The sequence below is a fragment of the Athene noctua genome, chromosome 8 (assembly GCF_965140245.1).
Source record: "Athene noctua chromosome 8, bAthNoc1.hap1.1, whole genome shotgun sequence".
NCBI classification, from domain to species: Eukaryota; Metazoa; Chordata; class Aves; order Strigiformes; family Strigidae; genus Athene; species Athene noctua.
The window spans coordinates 17,727,551-17,753,386 of NC_134044.1; the positions used below are offsets into that span (position 1 = coordinate 17,727,551).

The following is a 25,836-nucleotide window of genomic DNA, read 5'->3' on the forward strand; positions in this document are numbered from 1 at the left end:
ATGAGCATTGTGGCCAGCTCATCCTTTGAGCTGAGCCCCAGGAACATGAGCTGTCATTATTGGGAAATGCAGTACTGTTATATATGTACAGACACGTCCAAGACAGCAGAGCTACAGCTAGACACACAACCTTCTTCGTGGCATCAGCCCACGCTGCACGCTGTGCTATCACAAGTCACCGATAACCTCATAACTCACAAATGGAAGAATGGAGATGAATATCATGGATATTAAGAAAGGTCATAGCTAATAACTCAAAATAAACAGGCTGGGGGACCCCAGTGCCTTCTGTTCCCAGTACATTGGTTTTACTGGGAGCCTGAGGTGCTTGGGGAGCTCTCTTCGGGCTGTGACAGGTCAACACTGTTTGCATTTACACATCCAAGAATGGGGAAAAGCAGGGAGCAGAAAAGCCCTTTGCAGCACAGGTAGTCATGGGAAGAAAGGCCTAAAGTAACAAGAGAAGCAAACAAAAGGGGAATTAAAGCAAATCAGGGGTTGTGAGCAGGCAGATAATAAATAAGGACTTTTGTCTTAATAGACTTCATTGTCTTTTCCTCAAGTAAATGTGACTGAGCCCCAGTCAAGGTGGCAAAGCTGATAAATTCAGTGACCGCTGCCCACTTCACCAGGCTGCACCCACAGCAGCCACCCGACACGTTCTGCAGGCTCTTGAAATCCTGGGTAGGCACTGAGGTGGTAGAAGAGCAAATGAAACAGCTCTCCAAACAAGGAGTTAGCATCTCTTTCTATTCATGGCCTCAGGTGCTGGGCTTAGACAGTGCTGCAGACAGAGAAAGAAGGATGGGGCTCTTACTCCCTATTTCAGCTGGGGGCAGGAGGGGGAGAGGAGGGAAAGACGTTTGATTTTGGTGGCATCCACTATACGTAAAAGAAGAGACTGTGAGAAATGTTAAGCAGGAAGAAAAGAAGTGATTCAGTCTTGATATACTTCAGGCTGAGGTTTGTGTTTAATTTTTCTTTTTTTTTTTTTTTTCCTTTCCTTTCTTTGCGCTTTCTCCAACAATACCACTGCCAGAGGCAAGATCCATTTCAGACACACACCCTTGCTACCCCATCTCTCTCACTGCAGAACTTCCCAGTCTTTGCTCCAAGGTCACAAAAGCCATTTAAAGCCCAAAAACACTGCAGTGGCAAAAAGGTGCATCCTCAAAGGCATCTATCAGGAAAATGGAGCACCCTGAAGACAAGCTGCTGTGTCTGTTCTCCCCTGAGCCTAAAGAGAAGTGCAAACATTTTCTTTCAAATTCCCTAATGTAAATTAAAACAGTCCCAAGAGGCTGCCCCATCAAGCATGCACATGGAGACAAGAGCGGACTGCAACATTTGGGGTGAGGGGGGGTCTAAGATGCTTGACTGATGCCTAATCACTGCTCTAAGCACCAAGGAGGGGCTGAAAAGTAGTCATGCCCTTTAAAAACAGAAAGATTGAGTCTTTTGAAACAAAACCAAAATGATGGAAGATTTCAGCAGATATGACCGCAGTGATTTCACCAGACGTGATTGTATCAAGGATCTAATAGAAAAGAACTTCCCTGCTGTTCCATCAGGCTGAAGCCAGGCCTGAAATCGTTTTTAGTCTTTTGATGACATAAAGGATAAAAGCCAAAGAGAAGTTAGGTTTTGATTTATTTTTTCCCCCGCTCTTTCTTTTTTTCAGGCACAGAATAGTTTTACCTGGTTTGTGTTGCCGGATGTTAGCAGGACCAAAGGAAAACACTTCAAAAGTTCAAAGTGGGCTGTTCAAAGGCATGATTTGGTATCTCTCTGACGCCGCTGTCATTTAACTGAGAAACAATTCTACAACTCCAGCCACTTTTGAAGATCTCCCTGTAAGGAGGCAGGTGGGGCCTACCTGGAACAGGACTTAAATGGAGTGGGGGGCAACCATCCACTAAATACCAACCTACCTTACTGCCCCAAAAAGGACTAATAAATGTGCCAAATATCTTCCTTTGGCAAAGTTCACACCAGCACCCGTACCACAGCAAACTGCAGGAGACAAAGCAGGGTAAAGGGGACTGCACTCCAAGCTCAGCTCAGTCCCAGTCCTAGTGCATGGGTCCAAGGTAGCCACAGTTCCACACTCAATTTCCCCACTCATAGAAAATGAAAATAGCACAGAGTATCCTAAGGAATAGTTGATATTATCTCTGAAGCAACAAGGTGTTTTAAAGAACTGCATGGGCTTACAGCTGGGACAAATGAACAAACAGATGAGGAAAAGTTACTTGCTAAGCACTGCTAGGAGACCTCTTGCAAAACCTTAATGATCAATTTATAAACTCACTGTGGTGTAGGAAGCTTATAAAAAGGACAAATAATAAAAATATTTAAAAACAAACAAACGGAGAAAACAGGTAACAGAAGAAGAAAGCATGAGACTAGCAAGCATCAGTCTCAAAGCAAAGGTGGTTGGTGTTTCGTCACACAACATGCTATGAAGCAGCAGAGCAATACTTCTGCTGCAAGATGCTGTGAGTTTACATGAATTTCAAAAGCAGCTGGAGAACCATGTGGAAGAAAACTCCACCAAGATACTTAATAAGTAAAAAATGTTCTGTGCTTCCCCTTTTATATTTTTCACTGGACACTGACCACTGGTGATCTGATTTGGCTTTCTACAGACATTTACATGAAGCCTCCACTTGTGCTTCCTATCTGCCAGGTGACACCAGCCAGGAGTCATTTCTGCTGGTGTGTACATGTCTCTGCAGGTTGATAACTGACCACTGTCTTAGTGCCAGGGCTTGGACCAACACCTGGAAACCCACTTCTTCCCTCCTTCTAGCTGAGAACAGAAATCACAGCCAATTGTACTCAGTCTCCTAGGACACATATATGAAAGACAGCAAACAAAGACTTTGTTGCAGTTACAAATCCGTATAACAATAAAGATTTATATTTCCCTAGAGATCAGTGTGACAGGCACTGCTCACGTACAATAGTTAGGAAACATGCTTGTCCCAAGGAGCTTATTGTCAACTGGATACCAGCCTGGGGAAGGGAAAGCAGGTAGAGGGGTAGGAGTGAGGTGCTGCAACTCAGAGACACAACCAAGCTTCTTCTGGCCACCAAATGAAGACACTAATCCAGTGGGCCAACCCAGCTCCTTAATGGACATTTCATTCTCTGTATTTGCTGTCCTAGCCCTGACAAAACATGCCAGAAGACAACAAACCACTGTCCAAGCCATCCAAGCTCCTGCTGCACTTTTTCTGCAGGATGGCCCCAATTTCACTTGATCAGAGAGCTGATCAGACTAATCTGAGTCATCGTCACACTGAGCACTGGCTTGTGGGCCAGTGACCCTTCTTTCACCACTGTTTAATAAGCCAACACCCTCTGGACATCCTGAGAGGGTCCCCAATCCCAAAACCAGCACCTTGGCTCCACTCAGGGGTAGGATGCCACCAGTGTGGATGGGCAGCGATAATGCCAGGGCAGAGCCCAGAACTACATTCCTTTCCAAACAGCTCCTGCCCTTAACACTGGAGAGAAGCTTTTGCCACAAACACCCATGGTTTGTCCATGCTTCTCAAGACCACAGAAGAGGATTTGGCCCCGGATATAGGATGAATAAGGAGAAACAAAAAATGATGAAGCTGCATCACAGAGGTTTAGCTCCATGGCCTGGGGCACGCTCTGCTGAAGCACTGGGTCCAAGGCCAGCAGCAGATGATCCCAGTGGCTGTGATGGGACATGGACAATAGCCCATGAGATGTACAATACTCCCTGTCCCACTGCCACCCTTGAGGACAACAGTAGTCAATTATATGACAGGAGTAAAGAGGATGCAGCAAATAGGTCAAAGCACTCAGTAAGATCCATCTGGCAGCCTAGATGTGCGCTTGTAGGTGCCCCAAAGCTGGACATGTTAACACAAAGGTCCTGTGTGGCTTGGTCCCCTCAGCCCCCATCTACTCTGCTCCAGGATGGTATTATCCAGCTCCCTGCATCACAGACTGACATCTCTACCTAGGGCATGCAAACCTGTACCCAGCTTTTTCAGGTTTCTCACCACTGCATTTTGCTCACGGAAGGAACTTTTGGCGATTTCAAGGTTGGCTAAACAAGGCTTTCAAAACTACAGCGCTACTGAAAAACAACAAAACAGCAAATGCTGTTTCAGTTGACTGGAGGAGGTCCATACTGTGGGGCAGCTAGTACATGGGGAAGAGGCACTGTCATCCTCAAGCATACGAAAGTAACAGGGCAGATTTCATAAGGAACAGTTGGGGGACGAAGAGAGGAGTCATCCCACAAGCCGACATCTGCCAGAGCAGCAGACCCAACAGTCCTGATAGTTTACTTAACGTGTCTGATCAAAAGCTTTGGGAGTCTTGTTTGTGTTAAGTGCTACCAGATGCAAAATCAGCAGCAAGATGAGAAGTGTATTAATAAACTAAGGAGGCACATAAAGTTATTTGAAAACTGAATGGGGAAGATGGGAAGAGAAGGGGGAGAATAAAACCAGTTTATTTTTCCATTAAGGCAATTTAATATTCTCCGGGTGGAGTTACAATCACCCGTCCTTGGGAATTAAATTGAATTAGTGAAACGTTCCTGTTCATCAGCAGAATATTCAATATGAAGTGGAATATATCAATTTTTTCTTTATGCCTTCTGCAGGACAGCACTACTTCTGTGTTCAAGTAGCAAGAACAGCTGGCCATGAAATTTTTCTGACCCAGCACAACTTTCACTGACTTTAACCAACTTTATAGCAGCAGGGTATATATCTTTTTTTTTTTTTTTTTTTAAATTAATGCAATCACATTAGGCCTCATTATTGATAATTATGGTGGCTGTTAAAAGTTTCCCCTTTCTTTGCCCACTCCCCCGCCAACTTAAAATCTGCTCCAATATAATCACAAATTAATGTTTAATTAGCCATCAAGCAGAGCTGATGTTCCCCACAGAGTATTGCTGCTTGCAGAAAAACTGAGAACTACGAGGGGATATCGGATATCATCCCCTGCCTCCAAGGGGAACCATAACCAGAGAGTAACCAATTACCCCAATACAGTTGCAAAGTTTAATCAGTGTAGAAACCAAATAGCTCATTAAGTGTCCGCTGCAATAAAGGAAGACTTTCCCACTGACTCGTATGATGTGAACATTACATTTATAAAAGATTCCGTGGTGATGTCCAAGAGCAAAGACTCCCTTCATCTCCACATCCTGGCCAAGTTGTGATCTTCCTCTTTCCTTTTCTGGCATTAAGAGAAGAGGGAAGAGGAGGATGCCTCCAAAGGCACAGGACGTGTCTGACAAGCCATGAATTACACACGCCTACGCGCAGGGTAAGCTGTCACACCCAGCCCCCCGACTCAGGATTTATACTCCACAGGGGGAAACCACACCAAACACCAGCTCCTGCCTGGTGCCACACTATCCTAGAGCAAGGAAAGTGCAGAGCTGAAGGTGATTTTACTCCTTTCAACATTTCTGGTGAGTCTAGTGCTGAAACACCACGTCCAGTTTGGAAGGCGGTGTTCTAAAATCTTGAGACACCCCAGAAAAGCAGAAACAGCTGACAACAAGACACATAGGGAGCTCACTTTGTTTCATTTATGAAGGAGATTGAGTAGCTCGATAAGCAATATCTAAACAGCTTCACAGAATGAAAATGCCAGATAACCACAAGACTGTCCAATCTAGCAAAATAGAAAAACACACAGCAGCTGGGAAGCTGAAGCCAGGGAAATTCTATTTATAAATAACAGAGAACTTGCTTATGTGTAATACTGCAGGTAATTAAATGCTAGAATAAACTTCCAAGATTTCTCCATCTCTTGATGTCTGCGGATCAAGGCTGGATGCCTTTGGTCTCCCTGGGTGACTGGGCAAAGCTTTATGATGTGCAATACACAGAAGGGCACAGCTGGCAATTTAATGGTTCTGCCTGGCCCCCACATCTACAGAGGCTAGAAAGCAACAGCACTGCTGCATTCATAAAGATCTATTGAAATCACTTTGTGTTTGTACCACTTTAACTGGAAATTAAATTTACATGAACAAACTCTATCCCACACAAGACTGTATATTGTGACAGTTAAATGAAGAGCTTTTTAAAAGGGACACGTCTCAGGCAATTTTAATCAAAAAAGATAGGTTTTGTTAAAGCTACCAATTTCAGAAAATTAAGGTTGACTAAAACTGTTTTTAAAAACTCCTTTTGGAATTTAATCACATGTTAGAAACCCATATGCAGCTGCTTGTGTCACCTGCAAAAAGGCTGTATAAAACATAAGCATATGCTTAATTTTACACGTGTGCTTAAGTTCTATCAACTTTAATGAAGTTTAAGCACACAGTCAAGCTTCTCTGAATTTGAGAAAGCATTCCTGAACATGAGCTGAGAAGCTATTAGGAAATCACCACTGGAAAAAAAATGTAAAATTAAAATTGGCCAGTTGATTTTCCCAGCCTGAATAAACTCCAAGTCCAGAAGTTAAACATATAACATACTTCTGAATTGTTTGCTTGTTTTGCTGTAATAGGAAGGGGTACGTGCCAAAGCGTTTGCAAGGATTCAAGAATCTCCCAGTGAGCCTGGCAAAACATCAACAAAATGAATGTATAAAACTACATGAAAGTCAATGGCTTGGGTTTGGCTTCTGAAGAAATGAGTCATGTTCAAAATCTACTATATGCCTCTCAAAGCTGAGAAGAGGAAAATCTGGACTCTGCCTCAGTCCACACGTTTTTGGGGCAGCTGACGGCTGCAGTGCACGGGGCGGGCAACCCTCAGCTGGGCAGACCCTGCAGTTCTGATTCATGGAGGAAGGTCCTGCCTTCAAGAAGTTTACAATCTCATTTTCCAAACCATTAGGCCCACTTTTACCTTCCCTTCAAGGCTGCCAGATGTGTGTCTGGTATTTGATTTGGCTGGATGACCGTGGGTTTTCTTTCTGTTTTAACTAGAGCCTCCTCATTCGGACACCTTACCTTCTACACATTTCCTCAGTGAGAACCTCAGCTGAAGAAAACGGACCTGAATTACACAGAAAGCTGAACAACAAATAACTTGCGCTGCCCAGAGACAGCTGCAAAACCCTGCAGAGAGAATCCCCAGTGTGCAGATACTTCCCAGGTGAGCCCTGAGCTTTATTATGATACTGTCCATATGCAGTAAGTGAATGTAAGTTGTTTTTCAATAAGAATTCAGGCATCAGATAACACGTGTGTCCCCACTACACGTTAGACCTCAGGAAAACATCTTTTAACTGTAATTCTGCTTGGGGCCAACACAGCCACAGAAGCCAAACAAGATTTATTTCTGCACAGAAAGTTTATTTCCCACCTGTCTTTAAGAGGCTCAACCTGACCTTTGCACCAACCAAACGCCGCTCCCAGAGGGCGGCCCTACCACCACCCGTGGGAAGCGCTGTCGCCCCAATGTCTGCACAGACCTTGCCAGTAGCATTTTTTTAGGAACACACCGAGGGACATTGTAGGGCAGAACCAGGGAATTTGCAGAGCCAGAGATAGGGGGAGGAAGGGAAGAGCAACTAAGGAGTGAGTGGAGTAACAGGGCTGAAGAGGAAGCGAGACCTGGGATGTGACAAGACATGAGGCTGTTTCCATGGTAAAAGAGATGCAGAAATGAGGAGATGGAGAGAGAAGGAACTGTAGCTCGGGACTGTTGAATGAGAGGAGTTTGTACAGCATCTCTAGCAGAGCTGGCACTTGATGGCTTCAGCAACACTTGGAGTTGCTACAGCTTTCCTAAACATTTCTATTTTACTTCTCACACCACTAAAAACAACACTAAAACATCATATGATGTCTTCCAGATGCTCATTTTCATCAGCAAATCAAAACTGAAAAATACAATTGTGGGGAATGGTCCTGCAAAGGTGGAGTTTAATGGCAGCAGACACTTAAAAATGATGCCTACCCTTCTGTCCTGGAACAAAATTCTTCCAGCTCTGGTTACAAAAAGATTTCTCATTGGTATTTTGACCACCTTTCAGTTTGCTCAGTCCCTGTGCCACATGCTCTTCACAGAGGCAACATTTTGTGACAACAAAACCACCCATCATGGGAGCTGATGCTGGTTTTCACCAGCAACGGAAACTAAGAAACAGAGAGAGTAACCTCCATTTGAGCGACTTTCATTCTTGGAAATTAGATGGTCTCACAACTTCTGCATCTCCACATCTCATTACCGCCAGGCAAAATCAGCATCAAAAATAGGATGAAGTTTGCTCTACTCTGAACTACTTCAGGGTTGTAAAACCGAATTCAGACAATTGGATTCTCCAATCAGTATAGCTCTGTTTCCTTTCATCTTGTCTGACCAAAGCTCATTTATGTACTGCACAGCATCACAGTGCTTAAAGAACCAAAACTGAGGCGGGAATCTGACTCGGCCTGCTCTGTCATGTTCCAGCCTACCACCATGCCCAAGCTGCATGGAAAGACTTTGACTTTGTAAACCACATCTTCCAATCCCAGCCAGCTTCATACAAAAGGCGTAATAATTTGTCTGCTGCAATTTTTAGAATTCCTTTCTCTAACTGACAGTCTGTTTGTCTTAGTCTTTCTGCTGCATTACAGTTCCTAATGCAACCCAGGCTACCCAGGATTTGACACAGGAGCAACTGATCTTGCAAGAGATCCTTCCTAAAACCTGCTAATCCAACAGAAGATTTGAATAGCGCTCAGAAATGAGAAGAATGGAAATTTCTTCAATTCTGATCATGTTATCTCACTGTCTTCCATCACTCAGCTCACCTACTTTGATGGGAGGATTCCCACATCTTGACTATCTTTTTATTTTCCCTCTGCTTAAGTAATTCTACCTTGGATACAAAGATGGTTTTGCCTTTTTGCTAGGCTGATACGAGCTCTGACAAGATAAGATTGCCTGCTTTTTTCTGCATGCTCTCCATGCTTCCCCTATTACTTTTCACGTTCATGTCTCTATTAGCCATGGGTAGATAATCCAGGTTACAGATTAACTTCTCTGCAGGTGCCAAAGTGAATCCAACTCCAGTGCTGGCAGTGTGACAGTGTCCCACAAAGATGTACCCACAAGAGCCAGGAGGTGCCCACCAGGGCTTCTAACCTCGGGCACAGCACCAGGGGACTGCAGGATACTGTTTGGAGCCAAGGAAGCACATGTGCATAATGCTGCGCCATGTCTTAACCTGGAAGGGTTTTAGCTTGGTGATCTCTGAACATCACAACCACCAACATCTCCGACCTTTCTGTTTCCTATCACAACTTTCTGGATGGTCCCATACCCTTGTTTACATATGATCTGTATTTGCTTTCTTCGCTCCCTCACCTCATCACCTGCTGCATGGCACATTATCAAAAGCTGCTCTGTTCCATCTCCGAAAGAATCTCCCAGCCTCAGTCACAACCCTCCTCCCAAAGAAGGCATGAGCGTGCACCAGTGCAGGTCCTGGCGCATCCTGTGTTACTATATTAAATAATAACATAACAAATACATTAAATAACACAGTAATAAGCATGATGAAAATAATGAGCACAGTTAACTGTTTGGATCCTTCCTTCCTTTGTAGCCCTTGCCGAGAGGTTTAGCTATTAAAGGCTGTATTGCATTATAGCATTGCCAAGATATTAATAGCCAGGCAGAGAGATGAATGGGAAGCTTACGTCGTACAATTAAAACTTTTCCAGTTTACCCTTTCAGTAAAATTTGTGGTTTATAATAAGCATCTTTGTCTATTCTGAAGAGAGTAAGGATTGGAAAGTTACATAGATGGGAACAGAGGTTCATTAAAGATTTAAAATAGAATGTGGTTTGGCATTGTAAAACAAACATGCGTATAAGATGGGTTGCATCAAGAACTGCCTGAAAGAAATGCTCAGTGTTCCTTTTCTCTTGTGATCCTGGTTCTACTGGTCATGTTACCTACAGAAAGGGATAAAAAAGCATCAGGGAAAAAACATGCATGATTGTTCCCCAATTATGTGGAGGTCTGCTCTACATCCCAAATGATTTTGAACTTCTCATATATATATATCTCCTGTATATAAATATATGCATATGAGAAAACCTTGCATTTTATCTATCCTGAATCCAGATATTCATCAACGTATTCAGACTTTGTATTACTGATTTTTCTCACCTTAGTGCCTAGAAAGCCCTAATGTGGAGCAAACACACACTGACCCATAGAGCCTCAGCGAGCATTTAAACATGCAGAGAGCATACATGTTATTTGTTCAAGTCTAATTCAGCACACAGCATTCTTGTCTCTCAAACACACGAGGAATGCAGAAGAAGGGAAAGAGATCAAAAGCATTCCTGCAAAGCCGAGGTTTGAATAAGAGGGTTAACATTACCAGGTAATGTATTTATACTGTTGGACACAGCTTCAATTTAGATAAACGGCAGTTGCTTATCACATGGTTTTTAATAAATCATGTCAGGAGTTCCAGAAATCTGCAAAAGCTGGATCTTGAATGGCAAGCAATGCACACAGACTATGGCTTTATTTACAGACTCACTGGGAGCTACTGCTGCTCGCCCGGAGCCAGGCAGCCCTCCCGGCAGCAAGAGCTGCTCTGCGTTACTGATTTGCTCACCAGCAAGCACCTACACCCAGGCCAATAATCCTACTGATTAACAAAATCTAGCACTAGAGGGAGGCTGAACACATGTTCTGCTCTCTTTGCCCTTTCCAGCTTCTCTGAACATTAAAAGGCAGGCGATTTAAAGCAAGCCCAGCATCCAGGCAGAGCTCAGCCGCCACGCCACAGAGCAGATGTGCTGTTTAAGGCAGCACCCCCTGTAGGCAAAAATCATGCTCTTCCCTCCCAAATATTTGTCAATATGTGCACCCAAAATAAAAAAAAATAAAAAATTCCTCCATTCTGGCTGTTTCCTTAGCCGGTGAGTCACAGCCCACAAAGAGGCACCACCGCTACTGCTCGCTGGGAGGGAGTCAGACAGCGAAATGCCTGGCAACCTCCTCCATAACAAGCATGAGGCTCTTGTTGCTCACATCTATTAACACATTCCCACCTTCTCCCAGGCGTGAGCACTAGGTAGAAGCGAGCCGGGTCTCCTCTGAACAACCTCACAGAGAAAGGCACAGATGCCTTCAGACCATGTTCTGGCATTTCTCCTTCCAAAATTTCTTGGCAATAGGAATTTGAGCCCTTTGGCTGATTTTCTGCGTATTGCAACAGGATGATACAACCAGTAAGTCCAGCAGGTCTGAACATGGGAACAGTTCCCTGCCCCGGTAGCTGCAGCACTGCAGCCCCTGCATGCATAGGTGGTTATAACAAGAGCTATAAAAATGATTTTATATCGTACTTCACGCAACTGTTCAACGCCTGATTGTTTCTTCACTCTGACCCCCATCCTAAACCACTTCTGAACAACGTAAATCCCAAATTCTTTCCGTTTTCAGTTGCTGATGGTGTTTACTCGTTAATTTGCAGTTCTTACAGTAATGAGGCAGTGTGATGTAGCAGACAGAATTGCTCTGGGATGCAGGAGATCTAGGTCCTATTTTTAGCCTGGTGACCTAGGGAAAACACTGTCCCTCCTTCAGCCTCCTTATCAGGGAGAGACTGGTATTTCTTTTGTAAAGTGTTTTGTGGCCTGCCAACAAAAAAACCTCACTGATAACAGCCAGGGGTTGCTGGGAAAGAGGTGATCTCCCAGTTGAATACAATCCTCTCTTTCTGTGTTGAAGTAGCACCTAGGGTCCCAAATGAAAATCAGATCCGTATTGCAGGTGCAGCACCTGTAGGTATTTAGCAGTAATTCGTAAATGCATGTTCTTCCAAGGCAGCCCCTGGCAGGTCACATCTGCTCTGAACCACCCAGGTCCTGCCCCAGCACAAAATGCTGGGCTCTGAACCCCTCCTTTAAGAAGTGATCATTTCAAAGCCAGGCAAGATCAGAAGCCCCCACGACATGACTTATCAAGATGCCCCTCGTGGCGCACATAGCTCCAGAACCAGCCTTCCCGGAGACAGGTCACAGGGCAGGGACCACAGTCCTCATCCCTGGCAACCCTGCCTGGTGGAGAAAGAAGAAATTGCTGGTGCTATGAGTGAGGGTCCCTCTCTGTGAGCAAACAGGACACTCGAGAGGCTGCTTATGAGAGTTTTTCACTTTTGCTTTCCCTGGCCTGGGCAGAATGCCTGTTTTGAAACTAGAAGGCAAAAAAAAAAATTCTGTCTCCCTCCCTCCCAGATCTATCTATTTCCCTTTGACAAACAGTGATTTCATTTTTCTTCCCGTCCAGGATTTTTTTTTTTTTCTCTTTTAAACTGAGCCCAAGCCAACGTGGCAAAAGGCTCTTTGCTCATGTCCTTATTTGTCAAACACGCCATCGCCGCGCCCTCACCACCATTCTGGGAACAAGCCCTTGCCTTCGCCGGCTGACTTCAGCTGAAGGGGAACTTCCCAACACAACTCTCCCCCAGCCCCAACACACTCTTTTTGAAAATAAACATTTCCTTTTATTATATTTTTTTAAAGCATTACAGTTAGTAAGAAGAGTTTAAATTTCTTCCTCCTTTCCTCCCCAGCCCTGCTGTGAATCTGAATATGATGGATCTAGATGGGAAAAAAGAAGTTACAAGAAAATGCCAGATCTACTGCAAAGGTATTTCGCAACCCAGTCCTCTGATTTCCATCAGAGCATAAGCACCTCAAGGGAAGTGAGATACTAAAGTACCTTTTTGGATCTGATCCTAAGTGGCCAGTTCCACTGTCCAAATAGAGATCCAGAGATAAACAGGCCTATGAAAACTGGGCATTATTATTATTTTAACTGCTGCTCCTAAGCTACAACTTAAACTGTAATAATCTGTGCAATTTGTAGCCATCTGCTAACAGCAATGCATGAAATGATAATAAACAATATATATATATTCTGCTGCCCTCATCAACTTAACATCTAGTATAAAAAGCTCTACCTGGAGCCACAGCACACATATTTCATAAGCTGTCATCAGCATTCTGCTATCCAGAGAGAAATTTCTGTAGTAAAGGGACTGATTTGCTGGAGCAGATAAATTTCAAACTCTGGCGTACATCTGGAGGTCTCACACCAGGTCCGCAGGGGCCGAACCACAGCAGGCAGCAATCTCAGATCTGGTCCATGCTCAGGAATGGGAGCATCTGCTCCAGCACTTACATTTAGCAAAGGGGAAACTGAGGCATGGAAATGGAAGTGGCCTTGCACTGGAGAGCAGAATTGGGCTCAGCTTTAGTTTGTTGAGGCCTGATCCAACACATGCTCATGAAATCCCTGCTTTCAGGCAACCATGTCCTGCAGGCTGAGAAGGGATTCACACCAGAAGGAACACAGCCACCATTCGTTCTGTCCCTTCAGCATGGGAACCTCTGTCTGGCGTCGTGAAAATGACTGTGTTCAATGCAGAAAGGCATTGAGCAGCTTCCCCCATCACTACCTGCCCTTTTTTCCTCATCTCTCTAGCTTTACATCTTGCTTCAGCAAGGCTTTAGCTGTTCCTGCAAGATAAGGAGCTGATCTTGCAACACAAGACCCTGCTGGCTCCTGACTTAGCCCTGGACTTCATCTGCTCCTGATCTCCCTCAGAGGATGGAAGAGAAAGGGCAAAAGGTACAGATGAAAGGCAGGGACCTGTGTTTGCTGTGTAGAGTACATCTGGGGGTAACAACAGGCAGGAGTGCTGGGGTATGACTGGTAGGCTCGCCTTCCTCCAAACAGGATGCCACACGAAGGACGCCCGCTCTAACCAAGCTCCTGCCAAAACCCAACGTGCTGTGAACACAGCTCCAGCCCCAGCCCCAGCTTCCCAAAGACAGAGAGAAAGGGTGTGACAAATAGCAATTTCATGAGCTCAGTGGGGAAGAGCCGTCCCATTGGGTGGTTCTCCTAAGGGGCACGTCCCAGTGACAGCCCCGAGCGGCTCAGGCACATCTTTGGACCCATTGCAGGAGGGAGGCATGAGGAGCTGAAGACATGAGTCCCTTCCAGTAAACACGGCAAGGTCCCCTCCTCGGGCAACCTGGCAAGTGGGAAGCCTGACCCCAGAGAAGCACGTGAGGTGTCATGACCCCTTCCCGCTGCTCAGGCTCCTGCCCGGGCAGCCGTGCAGGCAGTGCCCAGCCCTTGCCAGAAGCCTGCTGCTCTGCTGCTTCCCAGGGCAGTCTGGAAGCTCCCCTGCTCCCACGGGGTCCACTCTTCTCAGAGAGATAAAAGACAGAACAACACTTACTGGGGAATTACTTCATTCCCCCAAGGCTGGAAAAAGCCATGTTCTGCACTTGGCTAATGTCCCTGATGGCTGCAGCCTTTCCTGGCAAGGGAGAAAGCAACCCTCATTAACCCCTTCCCTCTCGAAGGCTGCTTATAATGCTGAAGCCATCCAAAGGAACATGCTGAGACTTTGTGATAACATCTGAACATCTTGCCACAGGCAAGAGATCACAGGAAGCCCACAAGGGAGGGAAACGCTTTCTTTCTACAGAGGCACAAAGTAGATAAATTGACTAGAGTTTTTTGCAGGGTCAGGAACTAAGTCAGGTCTCTTGAATCCTATTTAATGTCTGCCCGCTAGCCTATTCTAAGGTTCAAACCCATTGAGGGACACAGGACTGCCACAGCCTTCCAGGGTCATCAAGGGCAGCCCCATGGCTGTGGATATGTGGTTACAGAACTCTCACCAGCCTCAAACCTAGATCACGCTTGCTTTGTTCTCACTACTCCTCCCACAAAGGCTCTTCCAGACCTTCACAGCCTCAGTGCTTAGAAACTTCCTAAACACCAGCATGAAGGTACTTCTGGCAATCTCAGCCTCTCCTGTTCCTACACCAACACACACAGAGATGAAATAGTTCTTCACTCCAGTGCTTATTCCCCAAACGTATTTCAAATTTGCAAGCACATCCCCTCCCTCAGCTTTCCTTTTGCTCAGCTAACAAGCCAAACTTTCCTGGTCTCCACTGGCAAGATCAGCTCCTTGAACACCTTGATAGCCTGTCCTGCAGTCTGAATGAATCTCTCCTGAATGTGCCTGAGCTAACACAACAGTAGCCGGCACTCCAGGCAAGCTGGTGATGTCTGCACAAAGGTGTTCATACCTTTCAAAGGTTTTTCAAGGTATGTCCCTATCCGTACAGGGTATGCCAGCAACACCTGATGCATCTTATAACTTGCACTTTCATTCAGATGACAAATCTAGAGATCCAAGCCAGCAAAAAGAGGGTGAAAAGGGTCTCAGTGACATCACTGGAGCCTGGGCCAGGGCTTATTTGCTTCACTTAATTTTAGGCATCTAAACAAAGCACATTTAGGATCAGATTACTGCCCTAAAGTCTCTCCACAGTCCATGGAAGGAGATCGCCCTTCCAGAAAACAATTCATTCTGGGAAGGTTTCACTCCCATCCACCATCACAAGGACACAAGGCAAATAGTCTTCTAATTCAAGCCGGATGGGAAAAATCCTTTAACAGCCCAGCAAGTTTTGAATGGAAATATTCCCTACTTGGGAAACGCTGCTTGCTAAAGCTGACTTGGTCATTCCTGACACATGATTTCTAACTACAGCACTTTGTCACCTCATTTTATTATCATTCATTCATTTCCACAATTTTTGGACCAGTTCTGCACAAAAATTAAAACTCTTGGTCTTCTTACCTGCACGTTGAAAGTAACGTCATCCAGCGGGGGTGGGGGGGGAAAGGCACCTTGTGATGACGTGATGTTCCCGAGGTCATCCACAGGAGGTGGGGGTGGAGGAAGAAAGTCCCCTAGGAGAGAGAATGGGAGAACTTAGACTCACCAGCATTTCCCCACATCATGACATGGATGATCAGGATGAACCCCGCAATACTCACAGCTCTGCCATCGGTTTTGTGGCACGGGAAGTAACACGTTGCTTAACCATTAAATGCTCAGCTGCATCCCTCACTGCTTCAGGAGATGGCTACAACAGCTCAGTAGCTTTGGCAGATTGCTTAGAGGTGCTCAGACCCCACAGCAGAAGGTGACTTGCTATAAAGCCTGAAGGCACCAACAACCAGCTCCACAGATGAAAGCTTGCATCTCAAACCTGCCGCAGGCAACTACAAAACTTAAAATAATGAACACCCCGTGTCCAGCCTTGCAATGAATCCGATCCAACTCACCCGCTATTGTGTGCTAAATTATGCCAGTTCTTCTTGATTACTATAAAGACAGCATCAGATGCTGTCTAAAAGCAGTAGCTCAAAATCTAGACCAGCCCATCTCCTGCATCCCTGCTGTTGGGAGGCAGCCACTCTCTTTGCACATGCCTCTTCCTATAGGGACCTCATAACTTCATGAAAAGGACTGCTGGGAAGATCACAGGCTCTTCTCAGTGACAACAGCCATGTGATGGGCCAGTTCCAGGCTCAGAAGCATCCACATCTTTTAACTCTGAAGAAGCTTTTTTACACAGGACTGATGTACAAAATATCTACACTTTAATCTGCTCATCAAACTTCCAAAAGTGCTGATGTGAAGACAAAGCAGCATATTGGCTGTGAAGCCATTCAGCTTAGCATAGAGGTGGGAGACCTCTCTGAGAACTTCATGGAAGGTGGGAGCACAAAGGAGAAAACAAGGACAGAGTAGCACAGGCTGCAGGCAGCAGAACACCAGGCTCCGAAAGCACCTCCTAAGAGTGGAAAAAAAAGGGTGTTTGCCATTAGCACTGGATTTGGCTCCTGGGGAGGCAGCTGCCTGTCGTCTGAATCAATTTGGTATATTTTTGTTTCTTCTCGTAAAGCTTGATGCTGCAAGTAGAGCTGTTTGCTGTTGACTCTCCTGTGGGCAACATTTGAGATGGAAGTTCAAGATGAATAAAAGTGGGATATTTCATGTATATAGGAACTGTTGCTTTTGGAGTGTTTTAACACTTTTGGGAGGAAACATGGGCTTCCTACTTGACCCTCCACATCTCCATGTGCTGCACAACCTCCCACCTACAGGCGATCCCCAAATACCCAAGGAGCAGGCTCTAAAACGCTCAAAAAGGTGCCAAGCTAGACCCCCGTGACCCACAGGCCTCTGCCTTCAAATCTGCAGGCAGTCCACCCCAGGCACAGGCACCAGCTGGGCAGCACTGCCATCATGGCACCTTCACACTGTTTGCTGTGGGAAAGCAGATGGGTCTGCAGCCCTGGAAAGCTCTTCTGTTCAAAAGGCACAAACTCCCCCTAGGACTTCCATGGATCTTATTTCCCAGGAAAGTAATTTCTTCCCATTTTCCCCAAAGTGAGCATGGACAGGACTCAAAAAAACCTCCTCTGAATCCCTAAGAAACTATCATCCTAAATACAGATGCACAAAGACAGATTGAAAACAACACACTGAAAACTAATTTAAGACAACCATGTTGCTCCAATACATAAAATCCCATGAAACCTACTGGCTCATGATATTATAGAGTTCAAGATTGATTTAAAAAAAAATTATGTCCAGTAACATCTGCAGTATCCTCCTCTTTGCCCTATAATTAATCCAATCTTTTATTTCAAATCATATGAAATACAATACCGAGTAAAAAGAAAAGAAGAAATATTTTGAAATTAATAGCTTGGTGTTTGGTTCTAAAAAATGCTGGGATGTTTGAGTGCTAAGTAAACTTTCCTCCTTTGCTCTGAAAATGACCCTCCAACCAATGTGATTTTGCAAACAAATTCAACTCCAGCGGACACATACTTCCCAAAGAACACACTTCAGATGATGTTTCTCCAGTTAGTCCTGGCTCGGATGTCAAAGACTCATCTCCCTGCACAGCACATTAGTCAGACACTCTTGCTTTATTACAACCCTTCAAAACACCTCAGAAAAATCTAGGTAGAGAATGTGTTGAAGGGGATGAGACAGGGAAAGGGACAGGGTTTGTGCATAAACAGAAGGGAAAAATAACAATTGATGTAACAGAAGGGGAAAACGATGATGGTTAGAACAAACACAAAACAAATACCATTTTGCCCCTTTGGAAGATCTGTTTCTCCTGAAAGAAAAAAAACATTGGCAAGATTTTTCAGAAAAGAAGTAAAGGACAAAAATAGAGAAGAGTCCTTTTCTAGAGTTTGGAAGAAAACACTTTTTTTTTTTCAGTAAGAGACAGCTGGCTTTACTGCATCCCAGCCCAGCTCTGCTGACTCTGTCCTGTGTGTCAGATAAGCTGCTGGCTCCACTCTCCCCACAAATGGGAAGGTTTTTAGACTGGGAAGCAGCGAGCAGATGCCTGGTGAACTGGGGGGACCTTGCAGATGTTTGGCCTTTTCGTGGTCCTCTGTGCACAGATGGACTTTTCTCCTTCACAGCTTTAGTTATTTATTCTGCCACTGCACTTTCCTCTTTCCCACACACAGCCATAGGACCCGATGCTGTTCCCACTGCACTTGCAGCAGAGTATTCCCTTGGATGCAGGAGGGAAAGCTGTTACTGTATTATTATTATTATTGGCATTGCTGGAAGTCTCCCTCCGGCAGAGAGGGAAGCATGCAAAGACTGTAAAATCTGTCCTGAGCAGTGTATGGTTTTAGATGACATGTGGAAGAAACAGGTCTACGTTTGGGGGAGTAAAGGAGGAAAAAAGGCTGAAAGCAAACTTATGCTCCCTTTAAGCATCACCTCCCTACACTGCACCTCAGGGATCTTCCCTCACCCCCAAATCTTTGCAAGCCAGACAGATTTCACCTGCTTAGACTCAGGCAAGCCATAGGAGGAGGCAGAAAAGTCCATGTGCAGGCAGAGCATATTACTGCCCCCCACTGCTGACCACCTCCAGCGCCAGCCAGCTACATGGGGACCTGTCTGGGGAAGGGACCATCCTCTGGTCTGCACGGATGCACTGGCGGCTGTGGGGGAAACGGGGCTCTGGGGTTACCAGCATTAACAATGGGCTGGTAGAGGACACATCCCACCCTGAGCGCTCTCCCACTCCTGACTGATTTAACCCTGCTGCCTCTCTGTGAATAAGGGATAAGATGGGCAAAACGCTTATGAGCTTTGAGTACTGCTCAGCACCGAGACTGCTGTTTTGGTTGACATTCACCTGGCATCAGCTGGAACACTTGGAAGTATTTAAGTTATGAGAGCAACTGCACTGAGCAATGTCAACAGAGAAACATAAAGGCATCTCCAGAAAGCAATTTGTACTTCAAGGCAGGTGAAATCACATTCCAACAGCAAGTTCCCCTCTGGAGGCAGCCTGGGCCAGGCATGTTTGCAGGCAGGGAGCCATACCCTGCCCCTCTCGCACCACGGCACAGCCTGACTTCAGCTCTTGCAGTGAGAAATCTCTGCCCATTACCATACATGTAGCGGAGAAAATAAACACTCCTCATTGCGCCAGCTACTCGTTTCTTCTTACAGCTGCGAAGATCATGAGTCAACCTACGAAGGGGCTGCGCAGTGCAACACACAGACCAGCTCAGTTATTTCAGATACAACGGCGCAACGTGCCGTGAAACCGCAGCTCTGAGCTCTTCTCTCCGCACCCGTGCCCGCTCTTGTGCCGGAGCATCACCTGGTGCAACCACAAGAGATGATACCGTGAGCCCCGGTAATGCTCTCCCCCATATTTTACATGCAAGTAATTAGACAGAAATTAAATCACTTTGTCATGGCTATGTTAGGAAATTACAGCAGAGCCATAATCAGAAGTGATGCCTCCCAAGCCCCAGCCTGGCTTCTGGCTCCTATCAAACCTGTGCCATGCAGATGCATTTGCAAGGATTTACCCCTCTTCTCCCCAAAATTTCCTCTCTTCCATTTTTCCAAGAAGATTTAAGCATTTCATTACTACACTTTTCAAATGTACAAATTAAAAAATTGTTTAAAGTCTTAACAGACATCTACACCAACACAAGCCTGATGGGCCGAATAGAGACTTGTAAGAGTTTTGCCATTGGATGCCTGATGCCTTCAGGGTACAAGTACGAACTGAGAAAAACATCCTGTCTCATGCACCAAGCACCTTTCTTACTTACAGTCTAGTCTTTAAATTTTTAAGTGCACTTCAGTTATTTGCAGGATCAGGCTCGAGTCTCAAGCCTTTGTTTTCAGGGAGATATAGCTGCCAGTCAACAAATGAATTGCAGCACAATAATTGCCTCCCCTCTCGTCTGACACTGTTGTTTAGACATAAAGATTTGAGCTTTGAAACTCTAGACATGAGGAACATCTCACATGTTCAGTAAGAAGAGACTGTTTGGGGGAAAAACCCTAGGAAATATAAAAAAGCAAACCACTGTATTTTTCCCTAAAACAGTAACTTAATGAAATCTATCAACCAACAAAACAGGGTTCACACTGGTCCTCCCAGATCTCTGGCTGATATCTGAAGACTATATGCCCAGATGTTTTTCATTTTTCTCCTTCCAAACAAAAATAACCCTTTCTCTTTGTCATCTTGGTATTCTGACTCTGAAGCTGGTTCAGAATCGTTTTGAATCACCAGCTCTCCCCTGACTTAGAGACTAGACTAAGGACAGTGATGGAGCAAACCCCTACAGATGTGTTTCCATTCTGATCCAAACAGACTCCATTTGGCAAAGCACGAGCAGGTACAGCCATTTCCCATTCCCCAGTCAAGGATGTATCTTCTACTGCAGAAAGCCAAAGTTTGCAATCTGAGGGTGATCTACATTGAAACAATTAAGATTTACATGGGCGAAAATTCTTTTGATTGAGGCCACCATGAAGCTGTATTCCACAGTACCCACTGCAAAAACCTGCAGAATATTGCATTATTACTAAGTGGTCTGAGAAACTTCATACTGCAAAAGTGACTCCACAGGATTTTTATAGAAACCTTCAGCTAGATATGACCTGGTGACTCTTAGGTGTGAACACACATCTTACTAAGTTTCCCAAAATGAACATTTTCCTGTAACATCTGTATTTAACACACATCGCTGGACAGGGAAAGCACATGATTAAAATCATGTTTTATGTTGGCACATCCTTGCTCAAAACCATGTCATGAGGGGTCACCAACACCACGTCAGTGCAGGGGAAACCGTTGCATGATTATACACCAGCTCTAGAGTCTACCTAAATATACCACACTGGCCTGTGATTCTGAAAATAAAGCAGCTCCACCAACCCAAAGCACTGTTTAAATTACCAGTCTCTTACCAATCACTAATCCTACCATTTGAACTACTTTTGCTAATCAGCTACTGCATTAATAAGCAGGAGGGAGGGAAAAAAAAAAAAAAAAAAGCCACACTAGCTAATTTCATCCGCAGCATTTAAAAAAGGAATACTGAGTCTGTCAGGTAGTTGCACTGAAAATTTACTTCACCACCTGCTAGCTGAAATATTGCTTTTATGGATTTATATTGTATTAAAAGGTCACTGGCTGTTTAAGTCTTAAACAGTTTTAATCATTCTAAAAGTCTCTTAACAGTAAGAAAAGGAAGCTCAGAACAAACAGCAGCAGGGATTCTAATTAAAAGGGCCAATTCATCTAATTTTATTTGGGGTTAATTATTCAGGATTCACTCTCTGATGTGTAAGGAATAGCAATTAGTAATTTTAGTGATTTGAGGAACATTGGAGGTGTAATCAGTTAAAATGAGTGAGTGTTTACAACACAAGATGTTGAATTAGTTTCTCCCAGCTGGAGAACAGGAACATTAGTCCCCTACAGTTCAGGACTATGAATCGCAGTCCTGCTTAAAATATTCTCTTCAGATAAAAAAAACCAAACCAAAACAAACCCACACACCAACAATCATCTGGTAATTTTGTTTACTACATGGAAAGTCAACAGGCAACATGTACCATGGCAGTTTATGCATCCTCACCTCCACCTTCGTCCCAACATCCAACTACTCAATCCCCCGGGATTTGCTGCAAACAATTCCCAACATTTTTCCTACCTGTATAACTTCAGCAGACTACTACCCTCCTGCCATGCTGCCTTTTACCACAGCTCGCTGAGACAATGAAAGAAGCAGCCTGTGAAACTTTTAAATGTTAATTAACTTCGGTGGTTAAACATACAGAGGAAAAATGACCATGCGATTAACTTAAAACCTCTAGGTACAATTCCTCTTGCAAACGCAAATCCAAAATAGCTCCACTAGAATCACTCTGGATTTCTTCCAGCATCACTAGAGCCAGAATAAGGTACTAAAGCTTTCAGGAGGAGCAGATGAGACCCTGATGGGGACACAGGAGCTGCGTGGGAGAGTGCCAACAGGGAGATCCAACACTAGCTGCTTTGTCATTTGGGTCTGAGCTGAGGCCGCAGCTCAAAAGCCATTTTTTTCCACCTCTCAAGAGGTAACTGGGTTTTACCACCATTTAGACATAGCCAGGTGCTACGCGGAACTGGAGCTGGACCACTTGCACTACCGACAAGTTTGTGACTGCTAAAAGCAGTGCCACTGGCACACCATGCTGGGCTCACTTCAAGTGATGCAGCTTTTACTCAGCAACTTGATTTAGCACAAACAGATGCTATCTTTAGTGTCCTGTACACAAATATTTCAGTCCAGCTCTGGTCACCAGTGGGGAAAATCCCATATACCTCTGGTTCACATCAGAACTCGCTGACCTCCCTCTCAAAACACCCCAAAGGCAGTAATTAGCATGAGGGTAGGAAACAAAGGCTCAGTTCCCCAAATTATGCAAAATCTCAGCCTCTTTGATACAGTGGATGCCCTCCAGTGTGAAAATACTTCTTTTTGATGAGACTGCGTTTTTATTCAGCTTGTGTCCATAGACACATAGCCTTGCCATCCTTCCCAGCAAACACAACCCAATGGTCCTGCAGCCCCAATGGTTGCAGGGCAGGGGGAGGCAGGTATAACCACATGCTGAGTTGTTTTCCTTACTGCACATCAGCTGAACATCCTACTCATTGTATGCTTACAATAGTCACTGCTAAGTACAAAGGCATCGATACAAGGCTCCATTTTGATTCTTCAACTATTATTCCATATGACTGCAGGGCAAAGCATTTCAGCTAATGTCCCCGACCAACCCCTTTGGAATAGAAATTACTTATTTTGCTCACCTCAACAACCCGTTTTGTAAACACGATGTGAATAAACCAGTTCTTCTCCGCTCAGATCACGTTACACATGGCAGCTATCTCCATAATGCTAATACCTGCCGAGAGGTCTGCTAGTATCAGAACTCACCTCTACAGAAAATAAATCAGTCTTTTACTAAAGCTTAGTGAAGGACTAAAGTTGAGCTAATGCAAGAAACAGCCCACGGCACTGTAAAACTTTAATTAAAATCAGTGCTAAAATAGGAGAAAGAGGAGCTGTAAGATTAACAGAAAAGCTCCAAGTACTGCTCCTTCTCATAGACTTCTTTTTGGACTTTGGAGATGTCACCTAGGCTCCACTGTCCCTCAGTTCATGGGCATGCAAAGCCTTCCTTTGCCTTCTCTCCAGTGTTTATTTGTAGATGTAAGGATAGAGTCCATCTTGGTCTGTGCAGCAATTAGTACAAGACCCCACTTTCAGTTGCAGCTGCTCAGGTCCAATAATGGGGACAAAAGTAGTTTCAAATTATAAAAAATGACAGAAAACAGCCTGCTGAGATGGAAAGATTTCAACACAAACAACTGGAAGTATGCTGGAAATCAGGGTATCTAAGTCAGAAGAGCAAACACTATCCTCAGAGGGGAAGCATGGGCTGCATTCCCACACACCATCCCTCTCCTCTGCAGAGCAAAAGATCCATGAAACAACTCAACAAGGGAAACGCTGTCTCACTCAGAACAAAACTGAAACGGGTTATCTATTTGTTTATTAGATTATGGTGTTCAACTCATTTGTTCATTGCTAAGAGCTCCTGACAAGAGTTGATATACGCATTAATTTACTAAAGAGGGCTGTTGTGAAGGAGTTGAAAAAAATGAGCTACGCCACCGGATTAAGACCTTGTTCTCCATGGCTGTTGTTGCATGGCACAATCAAAACGAATCTGTTTTTTCAGTCAGCTTTATCCCCTGAGGAGGCAGCCAGGGAAGATGGGGACTGTGTCCTTCCGTTACATCCTTTCTTATCTCTAACCAAACCCTCTATATGCCTAGTGACGAAATACAAAACATCTCCCAGAGCTCTTTAATACCAAGGGACTTCCTCATGTTTTGGAAGCTTCAGCCAACAGTTTTTAAGCAATCTTGGACTTATCTTTGGCTATAACTTTTTGTGTTGCTTTCCCACTTTGGGGATGATTGCAATCAGAGCAGTCAGAGGAAACCTGATGTGCTGCAGCCTTGGCTTGAGCCTTGGAGCCAGCAGTGGCCCGTGCTGCAGAACATCTGGAAGCACTAGACCCATTCTGCTTGCCCAGCATGCAAAGCAGAGGGACAACAAAATCCACTGCCACAACTAGACCATTCTCCTGGGTGATGGGGTCAACCTTCCTGCAAGGTGTCCTCTCCACAGTCTGCTGCTTTTGGCTTGAGAGACTGGAGCAGAAACACCAAGTGGGAAATGCATGTACAGCGCTCAGATGAACTAATTAAACAAACCCCCATAAACTGATTTTCAGTCTGGCTCATTTAGTTCCTCCCATCCTCTTCCCCACCCCTCCCTATGTAACTCAAACATCCAAACTTGGAAAGATTAAAGCAAAACACGTGCCTTTACCAGATGTGTCTTAATTCGCTGTTTTCACCAATACAAACAGCCCTGGCTTTCTTCCCTCTATTGCAATTAGTCAGTGCTACTGGGGAGCAGAAAAAGTAGCTTGATTTTCTTCATGCTACAAAATTAATCGCTTTCTTATTCACCAGTGTAACAGTTGAATAATAAATTACATCCTTAATCCCTGAAGATAATTTAAGATAAAATTAAATGTTGGATAAATAGAATTCACCTCTATCATCTTCTTTCAAAGTAAATAACTAATGCTTTACATCTCCATATATAAATTTATATAAACATATACTTATATGGAGTGGTGCTGTTTTTTGTGGAGGGAGTTTGGTTCCTTTTGCTGGTACTTACTAGAAAAGTCACAGATGATCTGGCTAAACCATGGAGGAGAAATGGGATTATAACCAAAAGAAAAAAAGTGGGTTGTTCTACCATTTCCTGGGTAGATTCCATCTGGAGGTACTCTACAGCCTCTTTACTGTACTTCTGGATAACAGAGAAGGCAAAGGAGAAAAAAAGATTATGCAGGCTTTATCTTCTTTGAGATGAATTTTACCCTAAACCACTGATGCACACACCTTCTGCAACAAGGACCACTGCCCAGCACCCCAAAGTTGCTATACGCACTTATATGTGCAGTTAATGCCATATTTTGAGCAGAAATGCTTTAAAATTTACACTTTTGCATAATTCAACCAAGTAACTGGCTAGGAAACAACATGCTAAACTGACTTTTTAGATAAGTAAACATTTATGTTTTCCATAGTCCACAAAATACCCTATCAAGAACTGCCCCATCCTTCTTCTTGCGGGTCAAAGCCCAGAGCACCGCAGTGGGGAAAACGGGAGGAGAGAGAGCACTTCCCATCAGGAGCATCCTAAAATGGATGAGGGAAAGGTAAATGACAGAGGCACAAGAAGAACTGCCCAAGGATAAGAATGATATTCCCCATCCATGACACTGATGATATAAAAATTCATTCCTTAAACCGACGCAGGTGATCTGTGTACTCTTAGAATCGAAGCAGGGATAAATGGTGGCAGTGTGGTACCTGTGCTGGTTTTGCGGGACACGTGGTTCTCATCTTGCATTCCCAAGAGGAATGACCATGATATTGTAGTTATCCAAACACACATTTCAAGCTTCTGACCATTCTGAGAAAGAAGTCAATCAACCCAGCAGTTTTGCTGTAACTC

The 25,836-nt window shown here is 44.5% G+C and overlaps 1 protein-coding gene across 4 annotated transcripts in view; it reads right to left on the bottom strand.

Annotated features, from left to right (window-relative positions):
* LPP (LIM domain containing preferred translocation partner in lipoma) overlaps window positions 1-25,836 on the bottom strand; it is a 331,834-nt gene that overhangs the window by 158,011 nt on the left and 147,987 nt on the right. For 3 of the 4 annotated variants that reach the window (XM_074912516.1, XM_074912517.1, XM_074912518.1), the window contains one exon: window positions 15,662-15,774. In XM_074912516.1, the coding sequence (XP_074768617.1) occupies window positions 15,662-15,774 (113 nt within the window). Of the gene's footprint in view, window positions 1-9,331; window positions 9,335-15,661; window positions 15,775-25,836 lie in introns of all 4 variants that reach the window. The other variant, XM_074912519.1, reaches the window with a different exon arrangement.